Source organism: Phocoena sinus, chromosome 2, assembly GCF_008692025.1.
Source record: "Phocoena sinus isolate mPhoSin1 chromosome 2, mPhoSin1.pri, whole genome shotgun sequence".
Taxonomy (NCBI): domain Eukaryota; kingdom Metazoa; phylum Chordata; class Mammalia; order Artiodactyla; family Phocoenidae; genus Phocoena; species Phocoena sinus.
This window is the reverse complement of record NC_045764.1, coordinates 84,050,477-84,072,040: the sequence shown is the minus strand read 5'-3', so window position 1 is coordinate 84,072,040 and position 21,564 is coordinate 84,050,477. Positions and strand designations below refer to the sequence as shown.

The 21,564-nt window shown below is 36.9% G+C and overlaps 1 protein-coding gene across 2 annotated transcripts in view; it reads right to left on the bottom strand.

Annotated features, from left to right (window-relative positions):
- Window positions 1-603: 603 nt before the first annotated feature.
- The window catches only part of SPPL2A (signal peptide peptidase like 2A), a 51,237-nt gene continuing 30,276 nt past the window's right edge, over window positions 604-21,564 (bottom strand). The window contains exons 11-17 of one of the 2 annotated variants that reach the window (XM_032622150.1): window positions 20,758-20,832; window positions 16,661-16,717; window positions 16,412-16,465; window positions 15,880-15,982; window positions 13,285-13,359; window positions 11,334-11,494; window positions 604-2,587 (exon numbers count right to left, since the gene is read on the bottom strand). In XM_032622150.1, coding sequence (XP_032478041.1) covers window positions 2,516-2,587; window positions 11,334-11,494; window positions 13,285-13,359; window positions 15,880-15,982; window positions 16,412-16,465; window positions 16,661-16,717; window positions 20,758-20,832 — 597 coding nt within the window. In that variant the 3' untranslated portion in view covers window positions 604-2,515. The remainder of the gene's footprint in view (window positions 2,588-11,333; window positions 11,495-13,284; window positions 13,360-15,879; window positions 15,983-16,411; window positions 16,466-16,660; window positions 16,718-20,757; window positions 20,833-21,564) is intronic. The other variant, XM_032622149.1, reaches the window with a different exon arrangement.

Here is a 21,564-nt window from a genome sequence, read left to right as displayed (position 1 = left end):
GTTGACATTTTAGAGACCAAACTTAAATAAATTAGTTTCTGCTTATATCTAAGGCAGAAATTAAAAAAACAAAGGAAAACTGGAAAGCTCATTTGTATTTACTCTAAATGTACCATTTCATTAAAATCTCTATGAACATGTAACTAACATCAATGAATGCCAACAGCAGATGGGTTAAAATTTTCTTCCTTCAAAAGAGAAATAAATTGCTGAGTCTACTAATAAGGTATTGCTAATCTAAAAAAAAAATCTACAAGCTAGAAGGAAACATAACATCGTAAAATATCAAAGTCCTTTCCCACAAACCTCATATTTATCTTTGCTGAACTAAACAGAAGTAAAAATCATTGACTTTACAATTTGAGGTATTTAATAATTTCTGTTTGATAAACTACAAAAATGTTCATAGGGAATTTCTCAGACTTTTTTTTTTGCAGTAAGTAATCTCCTACAATATTTCTTATTGTTTTAAAGACATGTTTAGGAAAAAACCAAACTTCTCTTCCCCTTAAAGTTATTGGTGGTGGGAGGGCAAGAGAGGAAGAAATGATACAGTCTTCTAAAGCCAAATTTCCATCTCCACTATCTTTTGCTTATATTTTGATTCCCCAAATATTTCTGCACTTTATTGTAATTTCTATAAATATTTTCAGTTCAGCTGCTAGAAGGACTAAGTACAATATAAAGTTGATATTGAAGATGGAGAAACTTAAGAAATTTCACTTTTTATGTTATTTCTATTTAATCTGTAAGATTTAAATAGCAAACTAGAACAAGGTTATACCTTCTTGATAACTAATGGTTGGATAAAGTAGAATTTGCATCAAAGAATTAAGATTCCAGACTTCTAGATGTAAAATTTTCTCTTAACATTCTTCATAAAATGTGGTTGAGGCTTTTGAGTATTCTAAAGCTGGGATAAGAGTGCAGATAATTTTACTTAAAAAAGCTGTATTTTGGCAAACATTTTATTGATATTATAAATGAAAATATAGTTGGAGCTTTAACATGGCACTTAATCTGTTCTATCAGAGTCTGCCAAATAAATTAAATTCTTTGGAAAAAATTAAAACTTTATATTATAGAGGCAAAATTAACATGAACTCTTACTTGTCAGATACTTATTTGTCATTTGCCATAAACCAAATGACCTATAAGTGTATTAAGTAGAAAGAAGGGCTGACTGTCAAGGGAGCTTCTACATCTATAAATTACCCAGCAACTTAACAATTAATCAAAAGCATCTAATTCCCTCAAATACTAAATTTAGTTCAAACATCAAAGGTCTGATCCATTTTTAAAGGCATTAGCTTTATCTTTTAATCAGTTAAACTGGCCTTAGGATGAAAAATCATGGATTTGTTCACGTATCTTGTACATTATTCACAGAGAAATACAAAATCCTGCTGTCTTTGCAATCACTTTTCATTTGGGAATTTCTTAGAGAAAATAAAAGAAAATGGAAAGATAATGTGACCTATGACTCCCAGGATAATGTTCAAGTCCACATCTGAGGTTTAGCAAAGAATGAGAAAGATTTTTTCAAGTTGGAAGATACCAAAGTGATTAGTTGGTCTAACATACTCATTTTGCAGATGGGAAAGCTGAGATACAGTTCTATTGAGCTAATAAAATTTACTCAAACTCTTGTAATTAAATTGAGACTAACACCCAATCTCCTGTCTTCTGTCTCCAATTCTTTTCTCTGAAGCACACTTTGTATATTAGTAAACCACTCTCCATCCAAATTTTAAAAAGTTAACAGTGGTTTCCTATGGAGAAAGGAGTAGGGAATTAGAAATTTAAGCTACATCTTCAAGGAAACAGCAGAACTGAAAACTGTGGATTTCAATTTTTGTTTCCTTTTAATGACTAGTTCTATATATTATGTTTCTCTATATCTGGAAAAATATTCTAATATAATACATATGTAGTCTGAAGTAATTTAGGTTCTCAAGTTTAAAAAAGGATTGGGATTTTTTTTAAACTTATGCTACAAAAATACACATTTATATATATTCCCAAATTATATATTTCTAACCTCTGCAGTGATAAAAGGTCTAAAATTCCATTGCTGAACTGCCTTCTTACATGGTCTTAAACAGTTGTTTCTATAGAGCATAAAATTTGCAAAATTCTTTACAGTAAAATCTGCTCAGAAATTCACTTTGACAAATACTTTTAACTATCATTAGAGTTGAAAGAAAGAGATTTCAGTAAGAAAAGTACAGGTGAAGACTTTTTTTTTAGAAAAATATACTGTATATATTACATCTTAAAAATTACACAGACCATATGCTTTTATTTAATGTGAAGGCACAACTTTAATGTAGTTAAAAGCAAATGTATTTTAATTACTTATCATGTAGTCATCAGTACCAGCTCTTAAAAATACATATTTGCAAGCACAGCACTGAAGTTTCTTTCAGATTGTCAATTCAAAAGCCAATTTAAAATGGCCAACTCTATTTGTAGAAAGTCAATTGACACATTATTGCAAGTCCACATAATATTATTATTGGACAATCTGTTCACCAGCAGTCACAGGGTTTTCTTCATTTGTTCCATAGTCCAGATGGTCCATCATCTAGGCATAAATAAAAGATGTTAGGAAATGCAAATTTTCAACTTGCCCCCAGCATTCACTAATTTGGCAAAAGGAGTCCCAGTTTTTAAGAGACACAGAGTGCTCCATGGAACTGAGCACTCTTTTTGGAGCAATGTACTGTTTCAACATCCACACTCCTAAGGAAGGACATGCTCAGAGTCATTACTCTTTCAGGAAGCTTAATCATTACACTAGGGCCAATCTGATAAGTGCTTTCTCTGGATCTTCCACTATTTCCATCTCCCAATATGAATACTGCCCTGCATGGCAGTGGGAATATCCATCACAAGATATTCCTGATGCTTATTCCAGGACACTATTCCAAGCAGTGTCCACTCCTACAAGTGGAAAAACTAAAAATGGCACCACAAATCACTGTGAGAATACTAGCTGGTTCAGGGACAGTATAACCTGGTTGACACCTTGAATTGACCTTAGGATCATTTAAAAATGATGCATGAAATATTAAAAAGACTGTATGACAAAAATTTCTACTAAGGGCAAAGAAATTAAAGTCAAATGATATCTGAAAACAAAAACAAGAATATACTTGCCATAGACTATTTTAGGGGAATTACCAGTTGAACTTCTCTCAAATGATCACTTCAGTTCCTCCCATACTCTCATAAAAATCTTTGCATGTTTGGGAATGAAGGAAGAAACACTTAAATGTTTTCAGTGTCTTTACCCTGTTCTTCAGATAAAACTAATTAAAAATAGGAAAAAAGGGACTTCCCTGGTGATGCAGTGGTTAAGAATCCACCTGCCAATGCAGGGGACACAGGTTCGAGCCCTGGTCCAGGAAGATCCCACGTGCCACGGAGCAACTAAGCCCGTGCACCACAACTACTGAGCCTGCACTCTAGAGCCCATGAGCCACAACTACTGAGCCCACGTGCCACAACTACTGAGCCCACGAGCTGCAACTACTGAAGCCTGTGCACCAAGAGACCGTGCTCCGCAACAAAGAGAAGCCACTGCAATGAGAAGCCCGCACACCACAATGAAGAGTAGCCCCTGCTCGCCGCAACTAGAGAAAGCCCACGTGCAGCAACGACCCAATGCAGCCAAAAATTAATTAATTTAAAAAAATAAAGTGTGACCTATAAAAAAAAATAGGAAAAGAAAAAGTACTTAATGTCTTTCTGAAGATTGGCAAAGATTTTTAGATTGGTGATTAAATTTAAGTATTGTGATGTAGTTTTTCCCTTCTCCTTTACTAAGAAGTAGAAGACAAGCAAGATAAATGTTCCCATTTTTATAAACTGATTCTAAAAGCTTTAGTGTTTTTTGGAAGAGGAAGCAGAGAGAGTAATAATTTTCAAATGGGGTCTCTGGACATGCCAGACAAAGAAGAATACAAACATGAGCTGAGGCTTTCAGCTGACAACTGTCTCAAGTGACAGAGACAGCTTATAAAACCCAACCTGCTGATACTCTGTGAGTCATTTCAAGCCCCTAAACAATCAGTTTTGAGGTCCTCTATTTGCCAAAGATATCCCCTAGATTAATGTAGTTGCATATTCATAGTGCTTCTGCAGTAGGTGTTGGGGGAGGCACATAAAAGCCAAATCAAGATAGGTAACAAAAAGACGAAGTTGTTGAAGAGCTGATTTTAGTCACAATTTAAATGAGAGAGGGAAAGAAGCAGCACATAAGATATATTTAGCCTCCCTCTTTTTCTATAGACACTCCAGTGTAAGAGGCTGGAGCTGTGGGGACAGAGAACTGCAGAATGGATGTTGGGGAAAAACCCTCTTTCTTCCCCAAGACCTGCTGATCCTGGTAACTGTAACCTAATGAAATAATAGCCTACATAACTCTAAGTTATAATGTGCCTCTTCTTTCCTAATCCTCTGGTACCTCGTTGGCACTGTAATCTAATCTCTAAATATAGAAATATATTAGTTAAAAAGAAAAAGACTTGCAAAATCAACTTATTGAGAAGTGACATCTCTACTCTGTATTTACTTTTCTTTACTGACTTTTCAAAGAAAAACAACACAGAAAAATAAAGAGCAAACTTGAAATAGGATTTTAAAAACACAACAAAAATTAACATAGATAATAAAATTAACCAGAAAATTCATGTAAATTTTTTTCTTAATATTTGTAAATAGGCAAGCTTAATTTAGAAAAGATGTTCTCTGAAACTGGGTCGACTAACCTGGCATTTACTGATAGCTCTGAACCAATTTCCAGAAACAGCCTAATAAAACGCTCATTAAATCGCAGGAACTGGAGAGTTGTTGATACTACAGCAGAGTTGTTCTAAGTATTTCTGTATTCTGACTTGTCAGTTACAGCTTGTGACTTCTAAAAATAATTAGAAGCACTAGTGACATTTAACAGAGACAAACCCACTGTTTACTGGATATTAACAAACTGAAAACTTACTTCCCACCCAGAGTAAAACAGCCCATTGGAGGTTGCTGCATAAATCTAACTCCACTGATTTAGGATTAGAAACAAAAAAAATTCTCCCCAAAGGATGATTTCTATTAATTGTTCTATATGCCAAAGTAATTATGTCACCGTTTAATTTTTCTCCTTAGAGAAAAAACACCTTAACTTTCTCTACACTCATTATAAAATAAGGGAAACTGAATATTGTAGCTCTTAAAGCACTCCAGAAAAATAGTTCATAAAAAATATAGTGTAAGTAGCTTTGAGCTATAAAAAAGAATATACAATTAAGATTTCCAAACTAGTATCATTTAATGAAATCCTATAGGAAACTTTACCTTTTTGATTAGAGAAATTCGTGGAAGGGCTGAATGACTCCAAGTAAAACACTAAAATATCTCTATGAAGTCTCTAAGTTTCAGCAAAAAACAAGGTATAATTTGTCCTTTGAAAACAGTATAAAAAGGCTATCAGGGCTACCCATGACTTTTAAAAATCTCCAGTGGAAAAGTCCTGCTTTCTACTACTCTTACACTCAATGCTAATATCAGGCATTAGAATGAATCAAATGATAACAGCATAAGCAAATGTGCTGTTAGATTCTGATTTTAATTTATATTATTTGCTTTACATTTGATTTTTTTTCAAAACAGTAGCAAAAACTTTTGGCACTTGCAAAAAATGGTTATATATAAAGACTGTAGAGATATGTCTAGTTTAATGTTTCAAAAGTGCCACACTTTTACAATACCTTATTAACATTTTTGGTAATTTTATGAAGGCTGCTAAAACACAACCCAGAAGCTTACACACACACACAAAAGTGATTAAAGGTCAGTGCCTTAAGGACTGAACATTATAATTGCTTTGCATGAAGAATTTCAATAACATAGACTGAGAATTTACAGTATATAAAACACTGTTATCAGCACTGTGGGTTCCTAACACCTAGGAGCTAATAACTTAAGTGAGGGAAGCACACACAAATATCTACACTACAAGGCAGGTGTCAATAAGTATTTAAAGTCAAAGTCTAAAGAAAATATGGGGAAAGGTGAACCTGATTTCAATTGGAGAACTCTTGGATATCTGCTTGGAGAAGGCAGATCTTGAGTTGGGAGTTATATAAGGGATATTCTGGAAAGAGATACTGGAGGTAGGGGGAGAAGAGGGAAAGGATTATTATACTGTTAGCCAAAGAGATGAACCAGTAATGGCCTGAGGGTTGTCTCCAGGGCTGATTCTCAGGCCTCTCCTACACTAAGTCCATACCTAGTCTCCCTTTATTTTCCCAGGCTTGTTGAGGCTCCCTGTTCTACTTCCAAAGCCTCTGCTAGCCTTATCTGATTTCAACATCCACTTGCCTCACTAAGCTTTGGGCTAACCTACCTCTATAGATTAGATTCTCCTACCTCCCTGTAAGTCCAACCTCATTTTATGAACCAGGAGTCTTCAGAGATTAAATAATTTGCCAGAACTGATGCCAAAGCTATAATATACTGTCTTCCACAAATGACAACATTTGAGCTAAATTAAGTTGGCCTTTAAAGGTTGGACAAAAGGAATGAGAGATTTTCTTTTTCACACTAACAGAAGGCATTACATTCTATAACTTTTAAAAAGGCTAGTTTTTTTGAAAAATAGACTCTCTCCTGGCAGCAGTTTATAATATTCTGCAACTAGCTTGCCTAAAATTTCAGGAAATGTCCATGCTTAATATTTTCTGTGGGAAAATGACCATGTTTAACAAAAGCTTTTCTCTGAGGCTTCTGATGGCCTTTTACAAATAAGTTAAAAGGAAGCAGATTTAACAAAGACCCAAAGTTTTAATATCCAAACCAGGAAAGTAGAAATCAGTTAATGAATTGAAAAATAACCACCAAACCAACAAATAAACCAAAACAAGAAAACTCAATTCCTACAAATAATAATAGCAAATACATTTATAGTGCTAACAACGTGCCAGGTACTGTACTAAGCAATTTGCATCTACTACAGCAACATTCTGAAGCAGGTTGATTATTATCCCATCTTACATTGGAGGAAACTGAGGCACCGAGAAGCTAAGTAACTTGCCTAAGGTCACATGTCTAATAATTAACAAAATCAGAATTCAAACTTAGGCAGTCCGGCACCAGACTCCATGCTTTTTATTACTATGTGGTATTTTATATTCTGAATGCCTTATGTAATAAAATTATGATACCACACTACAAAAGTGAGAAGTGTATTACCAAAATTGTCTTATTTTTTGACACTTTAAGATGGATTTTCCTACAATCAACTGTCTTATTTACTGTCTCTGTCTTAGAGTGAAGGCCCTGGAGACCATCCTTCTGTAACTATTTACTATGGCTTTGTGTCCAGCTGCAATGATCTTTAACTTTATATGTAGCTGTTGTGAATCAGAATCATCATTTCTTTCAAGGTCACAATTTTTAAGAATGAAACTTGAATGGTCCAGGGCAGAGCACTTATTCATAGGGAATATAAATGCATCCCTTGGTTGAAGTCCATTCTTACCTACCATCCCCATTCTCCTCAATAAAAAGCATGGAGAGAGAAAGGTGCTATAATAAACCACCCGACCCTTAAAGCTGCATTAAAGGGGAAGGAAAATTTTACAAGTAAAAATAAAATGCTGGTGATGAAAATAACAACAAACATACTTAATTCTGTAAGATAGTACCATGTGCTCTCATTAACTGTCCCAAATTTAAACTTTAACCCTAAACAAAGTTTCCCCATGTTGCTCACCCTCTTTGTCCTGATTTGCCTCATAATCAGTTAATAAGATAAGTGCCCCTAAAAGGAGAAACCTCTTGGCCACAGTTCTGTCCTGAGCCTTTTCTTCTCCCTCTACATTCTCACTCACGGAGTATGCTAGTGACACTCCCAATTTTCTGTCTCTAGCTAGGCCTGTCTCCTGCATATCAAGAGATGTTTATTCAACTGCTTACTTCTCTTTGCCTGGTAGTCCCATAGGTATTCTGAAATGTCCAACATTGAATTCATCATCTTATCTCTCAAATCTGTTGCCCTTCTTAATCTCAGTGAGTGGTGTCACCATCCACCCACTCAGCTACCCAAGTCAAAAATCTTGGACTCCACTTCCTCTCCCTACACTGAATCTAACACCAGATCACATTAATTATGCCTCTAAATTTCTCTTGACCTTGTTCTCTTCTCTCAATCTCATTACCTTTCTAACTCTGGCTACCACTGCTTCTAATTGTAATAGCTGCCTCAAGTTTTGCTCCCTCCTCCAATCCATTTTCTAGATTTCTTAAAACTCTTAAAATGGTCTCCAATATTCTTAGGATAGAGTCCAAGCCCTTGAACGTGGCTTACAAGACCCTACAGACTCTTTCCCTTGTTTCCTTCTCCAGTTTTCATCTCCTACTGCTCCCCTATTCTTACTCAATAGGATAGCCATCCTAAACTTCATTTCGTTCCTAAATCTGTCAATGCTCTTCCCTCCAAGCATTTTTTTTTTTTTTTTTTTTTTTTTTGCACTACACTGGCCTCTCACTGCTGTGGCCTCTCCCATTGAGGAGCACAGGCCCTGGATGCACAGGCTCAGTGGCCATGGCTCACGGGCCTAGCCACTCCGAGGCATGTGGGATCTTCCCGGACCGGGGCACAAACCCGTGTCCCCTCCACTGGCAGGCAGACTCTCAACCACTGTGCCACCAGGGAAGCCCCCTCCAAGCCTTTGAAGTTATGGTTCTCTCAATATGGAAAACATGGCTCAGTCTTAAAGTCTCAACATAAACTTAACATTCTTTTTTTTTCTTTTTGGCTGTGTTGGGTCTTTGTTGCTGTGCACGGGCTTTCTCTAGTTGTGGCCAGCGGGGGCTACTCTTCGTGGCAGTGAGCAGGCTTCTTATTGTGGTGGCTTCTCTTGTTGCAGAGCACAGGCATGCGGGATTCAGTAGTTGCAGCACGTGGACTCAGCAGTTGTGGCTCGCGGGCTCTAGAGCGCAGGCTCAGTAGTCGTGGTGCACAGGCTTAGTTGCTCTGTGGCATGTGGCATCTTCCCGAACCAGGGCTTGAACCCTTGTCCCCTGCATTGGCAGGCGGATTCTTAACCACTGCACCAACAGGGAAGTCCCATAAACTTAACATTCTTTAAGAAGCTTCCCTTCCTCAAATCACCTTTGACTGTCTCAAAACCATAAGCACTGGGTGTCCCACTTCTAGTTTTCATGGCACCTGCCATAATTAACATTCATCACACTTTATTGTTAGTGACTCTATTTGTATCCTCCACTAGACTCTAACTTTCAAGAGGCCATGAGAGTAGGCCTGCTTCTAACTTGTTCATCTTTTATCAACAGCACATACAACAGTACCTGGCTCAATAGGACTGCTCAATAAACATTTGCTAAGTGAAGAAACAGAAAACTATTTTTAAAACATGATGACAAAGAGCACTTCTTGGGATGTGACTTTCAAAAACTAGTATTAGGGACTTCCCTGGTGGCACAGTGGTTAAGACTCCGTGCTCCCAATGCAGAGGGCACAGGTTCGATCCCTGGTCAGGTAACTAGATCCCACATGCATGCCACAACTAAGAGTTTGCATGCCACAACTAAGGAGCCCATGAGTCACAACTAAGGAGCCCACCTGCTGCAACTAAGGAACCTGCCTGCCACAACTAAGACCTGGAGCAACCAACCAAATAAATAAATAAATATTAAAAACAAAACAAAACAAGTATTAGAGTATGTGTTGTAGGACATACTTTTACTTTTCAAAATCTATAAAACATTCCATGTGGGTGTCCTCTTTATGGAAGTTACAAGCTGTCTTACTAGTTTAGTCAAGGACCTTGTGGCCATAAACTAATTCTATGTGTATAAATACAAGTTGAGACAATGGCATTGTGAGGTAGGAAAGGCAGGTATTTATCCTAATCTCAAAGAAATTATAAGACTTAACCCAAAGAATTCTAAGCTGGTGCTTTTTTCAATTATAGTAGTCTAACTTAATGTGCTAATCACCTCTTGTTAAATAAAGATGACACTACAGGGCTTCCCTGGTGGCGCAGTGGTTGAGATTCCGCCTGCCGATGCAGGGGACACGGGTTTGTGCCCCGGTCCGGGAAGATCCCACATGCCGTGGAGTGGCTGGGCCCATGAGCCATGGCCGCTGAGCCTGCGCATCTGGAGCCTGTGCTCCGCAACGGGAGAGGCCACAACAGTGAGAGGCCTGAGTACCGCAAAAAAAAAACAAAAAAAAAGACACTACAACCAACCACAAGGTGGATATGAACTTTGAACTGTTTTTATCTACTAACAGAATTGCAGCCATCTACCCAAAGTATCTCTATTTTTGTTCATGTGATCACTGACATGCATGCATGAGGGTGGATGACAGAGGGTAGTTTGTTGTAATAGGGCAAAGAAGAGCTAACTGCCTCATGAAGGGATCAATGCCATGACCATGACCTCAACAGGCAAGGGTTTCCCAACCCTCTTTAATTTTGAAGCAAACAAACAAACTTTACAGGAATACCAAGAACATTTAGGAAAAGAAGAAAGGGGTTTAACTTCAACGAAGAAATAACTCAAACATGATAGATTCTGGTATCTGATATTCTCTGTTCTAGGAATTTTACAGAAAGATTAATCTTGATCAATTTAAATCTGAGGGGCTTCCCTGGTGGCGCAGTGGTTGGGGGTCCGCCTGCCGATACAGGGGACATGGGTTCGGGAGGATCCCACATGCCGCAGAGCGGCTGGGCCCGTGGGCCATGGCCGCTGGGCCTGTGTGTCTGGAGCCTGTGCTCTGCAATGGGAGAGGCCGCAGCAGTGAGAGGCCCGCGTACCAGAAAAAAAAAAAAAAAAAAAAAAAAAATATGAAATGAGTGCCCTCTTTCATTTCGTTAGGCCCATTTAGATGCTGGAGAGAGTACTTTTTATCTGCAAAATCTCAGGACTCTTACTATAAGTAGCTAATGTCAGTATCAAAATTTATTACTTAAACAAGGGTTTTATCTTTCATGAAGGCGACTTTTGTGTGGATTTTGAAAACTCATGTTGAGATGCCGTTTTGATTTTCCCTGATGCCCTTCCATACTTCTTGGTAGTTTTATCTTGAGTCACCAGAATTTTGGCATCCGATTGCAGTGGGGATGAGAACTGATGATGCAGCAGGTGAATAGTAAGGGGGAAGTAGTGGAAAAAACTTAGGACATCCTGACAAATTCAAGGCAACTTTTTGGCATGTAAAAGCTTTGATATATACAAGCAGTTCCCATCCAAAGTTAGGCAGTGTCATAAGATAACTTGGTAACCAAGATATAAGCACATACCTGATAGCCGCTACCTTTCCAGAACTTTTTCATTTCCTTACGTCTCCAAGCAACAACTGAGGCAGTAATAAGTGTGCAAGGTACTAAATAGAGGAGAGCAGGTTGCCCCTTTTTCATCAGCACCAGAACAACAAATGTAAGTATCATACCGACGGCATAGGCTGCAAGAAGAATATCAAGTATCAGCAATTTCTATATGCTACCAAAGGTGGATTTTAACTCTGTCACTAAAGTACTGGTTTTCGAATACTTCTAAGGACGTTTTTGCCCTATGACTTCTTTTCATAATTTCATTATTTTTCTAGATAGTAGTTAGGAGAGACATTCTACAGAGCTTCTGAAAAATTTGGAAACTGGTTAGTGTTTTCATTATAATTACCCTAATCGTTAATCATTGATAAAGATAATAATTCAAGGAAGCCTCAATTATCTGCCACTATTAAGGATGTTGAGTTGTTCCACATTTTAGGTAACTAAAATCTATGCCTCTAGGTACTAAAGTTTGCTTTTAAAAATCTTCCTAATATTGATTATATACTTCCTGGTCTTCTTCAACAAGTGCATACCAAACGTCATTTGATCTTTTATTAATGATTGAGGGTCTCATTATGAACACAGGATCTCAGAATATTGGAGCTAGAAGGGCCTTTATGGACAATGCAGTTCACCTTCTTGCTTTATAGATGAGACAATGGAGGACCAGTGAGGTTAAGTGAGTTGCCCAAAGTTACACAGCAGAGTTGACAGTCCTATTATCTGTCTTTTCATTGAGTTCTTTTATTCTATCACACTGATTGGTGCTGGACTCTAATATGTTAATACCTTTTGGGAGTACTATACTTAATGGCCTCAGACTGCTTTTCTTATTTCTTTATAATTTCCCCTTTTTCATCCTTTCACTTACTTAGCTGTTCTTTCTTACTGTCAGGGTAACTATTTCTAGCAACACCCTTTTCTACCACTAATGTACACTTTTAATTTACTAGATTTAATTCCACTGTGGAATTGAAAACCTTGCTAGAACAGTATCTAAATGGCTCTGGTGCAGGCCATTTACCTAAGAATAAAGAACTTTGGTGTACAGACTTTGAGATATCTATTTGATATGTTCAGAAGCAGAAAAGTATTTTTTGGCTTACAGCCTGTTCCTGTCTGTTTTCGATAATAGAAATAAAAGGATGAGTGACAACTACCGCTGCTGTCCCAGGTGAAATGTTATTGTGCCATAAATTTATTTATATTAATACATAATTATTGTACCGTATTTTTAAAGATTTATTATTTATTTATTTAATTTATTTTTGGCTGCATCAGATCTCAGTTGCGGCACGTGGGATCTTCATTGAGGCACACAGGATCTTTCGTTGCAGCACACGGGCTTCTCTCTAGCTGTGGCGTACGGGTTCTCTCTCTCTAGTTGTGGCACACATGCTCCAGGGTGCATGGGCTCTGTAGTTGTGGCGTGTGGGCTCTGTAGTTTGCTGTAAGCAGGCTCTCTGAGGTGAGTGAGCTCAGTAGTTGTGGCATGTTGTTGTGGCATGTGGGCTTAGTTGCCCCACAGCATGTGGGATCTTAGTTCCCTGACCAGGGATCGAGCCCATGTCCCCTGCATTGGAAGGTGGATTCTTTAACAGTATAGGGACCACCAGGGAAGTCCCTATACTGTATTTTTAAAAAATCTAGTATTATAGAATTTATTGACTACTTATGTGCCATGTGCTTTAATAAGAATTTTATGTGTAGAACCTAAAGTTTTTCTTTCACATATAATTTCCTTTTTAAACCTCCAAAACCTTGTGATATAGGTAGTAAAGTATAATTATCTTTTTGATGTAAAAAATATGTCTGATTCATTCATGGTGAAGAACTAGAATCCAGGGCTCCTTATTTTTAGACCTTTTCCTACAGACAGTACAATTCAATATAATAAAAAGAAAAAACAAAATCTTACCAACTGTGGAGGAAACATAGTATATAGAAGAACCAGCCTGAACATCAAATCTTCTACAGTATGCAATCAACAGGCCTAAAAAAACACTCTACATTATTTTCTTAAAACAACAACAGCAATACAAATTCAACTGTTAACTATGGCAACAGAACATGTTGTATTGTATCTAACCTTTATTTTTGCATCATTAGAACATTAAACTACCTCAAATTCTGGATAAAATTTTACATGCTGATTTTTTTAAACTTAATGCCATATATTAAACATTTTCCTAAGCCATCAAACAGTCTTTAAAGATATGATTTTTATTAGCTGCTTAATATTCCATCTCATGGAGAAATTTTTCTAATATTTCTGTGGTATCACTTGTAATGTCTCCTCTTTCATTTATAACTTTACTGATTTGGACCCTCTCTCTTTTTTTCTTGGTTAGTCTAGCTAGAGTTTTGTCAATGTTGTTTATCTTTTTAAAGATTCAACTCTTGGTTTTGTTCATCTTTCCTATTATTTTCCTGTTCTCTATTTATTTTTGCCCTAATCTTTATTATTTCTTTCATTCTGCTAACTTTGGGCTTAGTTTGTTCTTCTTTTTCTAGTTCTTGTAGGTGTAAAGAAAGGTTGTTTATTTGAGATCTTTCTATTTTCTTGATGTATATGCTTATCAGCGTAAACTTCTTAGAACTGCTTTTGCTGCATCCCATAAGTTTTGAAATGTTGTGCTTCTCTTTTCATTTGTCTCACAACACATTTTTACTTCTAATATTTTCTTTGATCCACTGGTTGTTCAGGAGTGTGTGTTAATATCCATGTGTTTGTGAATTTTACAGTTATCCTCCTGTTACTGATTTCTAGTTTCATTCCACTGTGGTCAGAAAATATACTTGGTATGATTTCAATCTTCTTAAATTTGCTAAGATTTGTTCTGTGGCCTAACATATGATCTATCCTAGAAAACGTTCCCTGTGTGCTTCGGAAATATGTGTATTCTGCTGTTGCTGGATGGAATATTCTGTATATGTCTCTAGTCTATTTGGTCTCCAGTGTGTTGACAAAAATTTTTAAATGTATCATCAGAAAAAAATGTATTGAAAGAGCATCAAGGAAGATAATTTCAAATTGTGATCAAAGAAATCTCTTTTCCAAGGAGAATAAAATAATTTGGAATTTTAATACAGAGAGTTCAAATGGCAATGAAATATAAGCTTTAATTTGTAAGCATGCAAGTGTACAGGAAAAAAAAATTTATTACCTATTTAAGAAATGTGTTGAACCTCTCCAAAGAAGAAATCTCAGACTGTATTTATTTGCTAAACACTATTATGAAACAGTAAGAATGACATTCAACTGCTTAAAAATATCCGAAAATAATTTTACTATCTTTATTAGTTGTTTCAGTTAATTAGTTTTGGTCCTTACATAATTAATCAAATGCGATTCTTGGTAGTTCCTTGTTATTTTTTACTATATTTGCTGTTTAATCAACATTTCCATACATTAAAAACAGTGATATCCATCCCCCCCAAATTAGAATTTAGCTTTTAGAATTAAGTCACATATTATAAAACACTCTGCTTTTTGGGGAAATATTTGTTAGTGACCTTTGTTATTTACTTCAAGAATGCAGTATTTACATACGATCACACTATTTTCACCAATTCTATGCTATGTGCTTTTTATAGCACATGGTGTGGGACTGGTAAAGTTGGGGATAAGTTTAAAGATATTCAAGAAACCTTAAGTTTACTCAGCAGAATGCTTTCCCTACTTAATCAATTATGTGAATGGAGACTCACTGAGCTAAGAGAGCTGCTACACTGGTCTTTGCGATCCAGCTCACAAGGCAACAGTTTTTGCTTATTTCTCTATCCAGCTTTACTATGTCAATGAAAGGGCTTGTTCAGAAGAGCCAGTACTCTTTACCCAGCCACAGGCAGTTAGTACATAAGGAGACTATAAGAAAAGTGAGGAAGGAAAAACTCAGCTGATTGAGAAAATTATTAATTATTTCTACACTATATTATTCCTGGGCTGGGATTAACTTTATTCTACAGGTAGCCCAGTGAGGAAAATAATGCAGAACTGCAATAACTGTCAGAGAAGACATGCTAGGAGAAGGTGATCAATTTCCACCACATGCTGTATTTTTTTTGCATTATAGTGCCCTACAAGCTATTGTTGTTCTACTATGTTTTCCTCTTGGTCATGACCTTGCTTAGTATTCCTAAACCACTTTTCCTAGAATATAACTATTATTTTATTATGATACATTTGGTAATATTAAATTCAACTTTTAAAAGGGGATTTGTTATATACTTTCTTGGGAAAGAAGGTCAAACTGATACTAGTTACTTCTTCTAAGATACTTTTTGAGCCATGGAAAATATACTTTGGTTGTTACTATTTGGGCTTTATCTTCTACCCCCCAAAACACTTTTTCTCCACCTCTGTCTCTGTGGCTGATCCCAGCTCTAGCTATAGCCAGAAATACTTAATACAGAGTAGGTAACTTTGAACATTTGACATTTGATACTATACATATGACAATGTTAAACCATCAGTATATTTCCACTCAAATTGTTACAAACAACCGCTTACCTGGTACAATAATGTCTCCAAAACCCAATATTGAAACTGGCATGAGGCACACACTCATTACTGAGAAATAGACCAGCTTTGGTACTCTGATGACTACTGGTAACTGTAATTACAAAAAAAAAAAAAAAAGAGGCTACCAATAAACCTCTTAGGAATCTTTACCCATATCTTTAGAAATGGAAGGAATGATATTAGAATAATTGTTTTAACATTTGAGAATTAACATTTTAGGAAAGCTTAGAATCAGAGAACATAAATTAGGCATATATATACTCTGAATTTATAGAAAGCTTGAAAGAAATAGATACGTAGTTTTGGAAAAACAAAACCCAACACACATGTAGGGTTAACAGTATTAATCCAGTATCCGCATATCTAACCTTTTTCTCTTTCCTTTTTACCAAAAATAGGACTCAGGCCTTGAAACTTTTTTTTTTTTTTTGGCAATCTGGATTTTTTTCCCCAAAGAAGAGTCTTGTCTCAGAGGGTATGATTTAAAGTCCAATGAACATATCTGAAATACAATCCTTACTTTCTCATGGGGAGCTGAGGGTTGAGCAGTGGCTTCCACCAAGTTTCCATCATTCTAGGATGAAACCCAAGTCAATAGGTATTTAATAATTTAGAATAACTAATAAAAGGGCTATATTTTGTGAGAAATAAAGTTTTACAATACCTTAACATGCACTACGTGACCAATGAATTATACAAGAAGGCAAAATTATTAACTGGACACACACACATACACTGGCAGCCATTTGTATTTAATTGCCATCCCTACCTTTTCATTATTTCCAAAAGGTCCAGCTGCAAGTTCAATCATGATGCTCTCACCATTCTAAAATTGAGAAGAAAGGTGAAAGAAATTGTTCAATCACTTAAAGGGAACAATCTGCCAGTGTTCAAGACAGATTTGACCCCATGGCTCATGGCCTACTGTAAGCTAATGAAAAATGGGTTGTAGACTGATTTTTTCCTAAAACGGTCTCTGTAGATAGCAAAACTTGGAGTCATCTAAGACAAATTTCATCTAGCATGCTGTTCCACTTTATCAGCGCTCAACAATTATCAGAAACTTACAGATAAACCACACAAAGATTATCCAATTGAGTTTGAGCACTGATTTATGCTGACAACTAATATCTAGCGTTTCTAATGGGCTATAAATTTTAAGTGCTTTTAATTACATTTGTCATATACTATGTGTCCTTAGTCATTCTTAGCAATAACAATGAACAGAGACACAAGAAATATTGAAATTTTTTATATTTAGATTTGTAATAAATATTGGTAACTTTATTTACATTTGACCTTCCGACTACTCACCACAATAACAATGAAGCCAAACTTGAAAAGACCCAGCCCTAAAGAACTTGAGAACATTTCTCTATCCTGACTCCTGTCCAATTTCAGCCCTGCCTGCTTTTTATGCACCAATCAAAATATTAACCTTAGCCGAAGTTTTTCTTTGTGTATGCCTAAGGTCTTTTTATGTGGGCTGTGTTTATTAAAAAGTTATTTCCTGACAGCCAAATCTACTGGGGAGAGGGAAAACATTTAGATGTAGCTAAGACTTCATGAGCACCCATCTTACACTTCACATTATGATAAATACATGCCCCAAATAGGTAGTCGGAAGATAAATAAATGCTGAATTTTAGGAAAATTTGATTGATTAGCTATCCTATTTGCCATGTGGGTGGGGTGCATAGGAGAAATTACTTGAGTATTTTTAAGAAGACTTAAAATATTTTTAAGACTCACTGACACCTGAGCTGAGTAGAAAGAAGGCTAAAATCCTTAGTTACAGAAATCTTTTCCTCATGTTAAGCTTCGGATTACAGAAGGGTTAAATCACAGGAATTTATGAAAATAAACTAATATTAAATACAAACTCCCATGATATGATTCAATTTCCAGATAGAGTTCACATCGGTTCATTTTTTTTTTTTTTTTTTTTTTTTTTTTTTTTTTGCGGTACGCGGGCCTCTCACTGTTGTGGCCTCTCCCGTTGCAGAGCACAGGCTCCGGACACGCAGGCTCAGCGGCCATGGCTCACGGGCCCAGCCGCTCCGCGGCATGTGGGATCTTCCCGGACCGGGGCACGAACCTGTGTCCCCTGCATCGGCAGGCGGATTCTCAACCACCGCGCCACCAGGGAAGCCCCACATCGGTTCATTTTTGAATTGCTATTTAAAACATTTAACTGAAGACCATTATTAACATCCTCTTATACATTCATAGATATCTACCTGAGTAACTACTATTTGCAAGATACTATACCTAGTATGGTGGTGGATGAAAAAAAAAATGAAGACAGGCTCTTATTACCAGTACTCCTATGGCTACCTGTCCTGCCAACTCATTAACAGTCTACTAATACCAGGGTCAAGAACATGTTTAGAATGTCTAATATTTAATCCTTGAAATTTTCAGTGAAAACCACAAAAATCAGAAATTACGTATCTAATTTTCATTTTCAGTTGCCTAACAAACAAACCAAACTGAGAAGAAGGTGTTAAGGTAAATCTACAACAGTGAACACTAAAGAGCACTTCAATCTTTTCCAGTGGATCAGATTACTAGAAATCACATTCCTAGTCACTGGGAACAAAGAAGGAAAAGAAGAAGATGAAAAATTCCCTCAGCACAGAAGAAAGAAGACTCAGACATCTTTATTATTACCATATACCTTTAATATACTAAAACTTTTTATGTGTAGCGAATGGACATAGTTTGCTGGCAGACAAGTTTGGCATTTATAAAGTGATACTAGTGTTAAAACAGAATAGAAAAATTATTTTTTAAAGAGTTTAGTTAGGGGCTTTTCTGGTGACGCAGTGGTTAAGAATCTGCTGCCAATGCAGGGGACACGGGTTCGAGCCCTGGTCCGGGAAGATCCCACATGCCGTGGAGCAACTAAGCCTGTGTGCCACAACTACTGAGCCTGCGCTCTAAAGCCCGCGCGCCACAACTACTAAGCCCACGTGCTGCAACTACTGAGCCCATGTGCCGCATCTACTGAAGCCCGCACACTCTAGAGCCCGCGTTCTGCAACAAGAGAAGATACCGCAACAAGAAGCACGCGCACCTCAATGAATAGTAGCCCCCACTCGCCGCATCTACAGAAAGCCCGTGCACAGCAATGAAGACCCAATGCAGCCAAAAATAAATAGAGAGTTTAGTTATAGTTTATAGCTATGCCCACTGTGCAATATACGTATCATATGGTATAACTACGTGCTGACTTATGGAAATGCCTTTGTAGAGAGAGTGCTTTACTTCCATTATGAGATCTCTGATGGAGTGACTTATAGAAACATATTTTTTTTAACCAAATAAACTGACACAAGCTAGAACAGCTTTGGAGAGAACTTTAAAATATGCTTTAGTAAATTAACAATTTTGTTATAATCCATAATACTAGTGCTATGGTTTTTTAGGTTATTATTGCAAATGAAGTCAGTGAGCCAGATGGCTCATCATTAAAGCATGGAAAGGTGCTAATGTTTTGGGACAGTTAACTACATTTGTTACCTAGTTGCAATTTTAGCTCCCCAATGGAGCACATGTTTGTCTTATGCCATTATAGCAAATATCAGAAATGCAGAGATTTCACAGATAGTAGGGGCTAAAGAATAAAGAACTACTAGGGAAAAAAGCAGTGATTATAATATCAAACACTAAATATATGAGAGTGACAAAGGATAAAGAAATGATATAAAGTTACAAAGCAAGACTCACAGTGGGGAAAGTGGAAGAATTAAGCAATAATTAAAAATATGTTCATGAGACAGGAATAGGCACAAGGTAGAAAAACTGGGCAACGAAGGATTACCACACTCATCCAACACCTCTCCCTTATTCTAAGAACAGCACCAGGATTTTATTGAGGAGCTAATGGTAAAGCTGGGAATAGATGACCTATTTTTTTTAAATTTACTTTCATTTATTCCAAGGATATTTTTTGATCACTTATGAGGGTCAAAACACATGAGAAAAGTAAAAATACAAATATGAGAACAAATATAACTTATAAGTGAAGGGACTATTATCTGTGTTACAATAATTACTTTCAAATTCATTCATAGCAGAATTTATTAAGATTTAAAACGTGACAAGTGATTCCAGATTTTTGATCAGTCAACATTCGACAGATATTTGAGTGCTATGATTCTAAACTCATGGAAAAAGCCAGTCTGAGACAATGAACATATGGACAGAAGCAGAAAGGAAGAGCATGTGCCCCTGAGTCTAGTTTCTCCTGAGGCCAGGCCCAACCTGGCCTTTGCACATGTCCTGGGTAGACGAGACCTCTTTCATATAGAAAGGTTAGGTTGGGTTCTGGCAGTGGCAACCAAAAGAATCCTACTGATGGAAAGAGAGGATGGAATGCTAGCAATACTCCCTCACCTAACTGATTAGGAAACTGAGGGCTAAGTGACTAGCAGCCCAGGGTTATAAAGTTACAGACCTACATTTGAGGTCTTCAGACTTTCAGTGTGGTGCTCTTTCTTAGTCTCACACTAGGGTTACAGAAATGAAAGTAGTAATGACACTTTTTTTATTCTTTTTGCTGTCTATATTCTCTATAGCACATATTTATAGTTTTACAATAATAAGAAAAGTTACTTTAAAATGGGTAGGAAAATTTATAGATATTCTCATGTTTACATCAATCAGGACAGATTTTTTTATTTAGCAGAATGGCTTAAAGGCTTAAAAATATCCTCTACTAAAAGGCCAATTTCAATGATAATTCTCTTAAGAGAATTAAAACTCAGTCAGTGGTAAACATCTGCAAAGTCAATACTCTAAGAGCATGTTTAAGATTCTCATCTTTTAGCATGTTTCTCATGGATTTCAAAAATATCATACCTTTGTGATGAATGGTGTTATGAAAACAAAAAATACATCATAGAGGAGGAGAAGGCTTAGAAGTATCACACATGACTGTTGAAGAAAGAAACAAATTTAAAGGTCAAACTTCCCATATCTAAATTAAGAGATATTATTTTACAAATACAAATAAACATGTAACATACGTTTGAACACTTTTTAAAGGCATTTAATGTTATTACTATTTGTAGTTTTACTCTACAAATCACATTCAAACTTTTATCTGCTTTAAGTCACTCTTTTTTTTTTTTTTTTTTTTTTTGCGGTACGCGGGCCTCCCACTGCTGTGACCTCTCCCGTTGCAGAGCACAGGCTCCGGACGCACAGGCTCAGCGGCCAAGGCCCACGGGCCCAGCTGCTCCACGGCACGCGGGATCCTCCCAAACCGGGGCACAAACCCGCGTCCCCTGCATCAACAGGCGGACTCCCAACCACGGCACCACCAGGGAAGCCCTAAGTCATTAGGACTGGTTTTTGTAATTTAAAATAATACAAGGAAAAACAGGAGCGTTATTTTAAACCTCTGCAGTCCAATATGCATTGAAGGACTGAAGGACTGAAGGACTTCCCTGGTGGTCCAGTGGTTAAGACTCCGCGCTCCCAATGCAGGGGGCCTGGGTTCAACCCCTGGTCAGGGAACTAGATCCCACATGCATGCTGCAACTAATAGTTTGCATGCCGCAACCAAGGAGCAGGCAAGCCGCAACTAAGGAGCCCATGAGCTGCAACTAAGGAGCTACCTTCTGCAACTAAGGAGCCCACACACAAAAATATCTCTGAATCAAA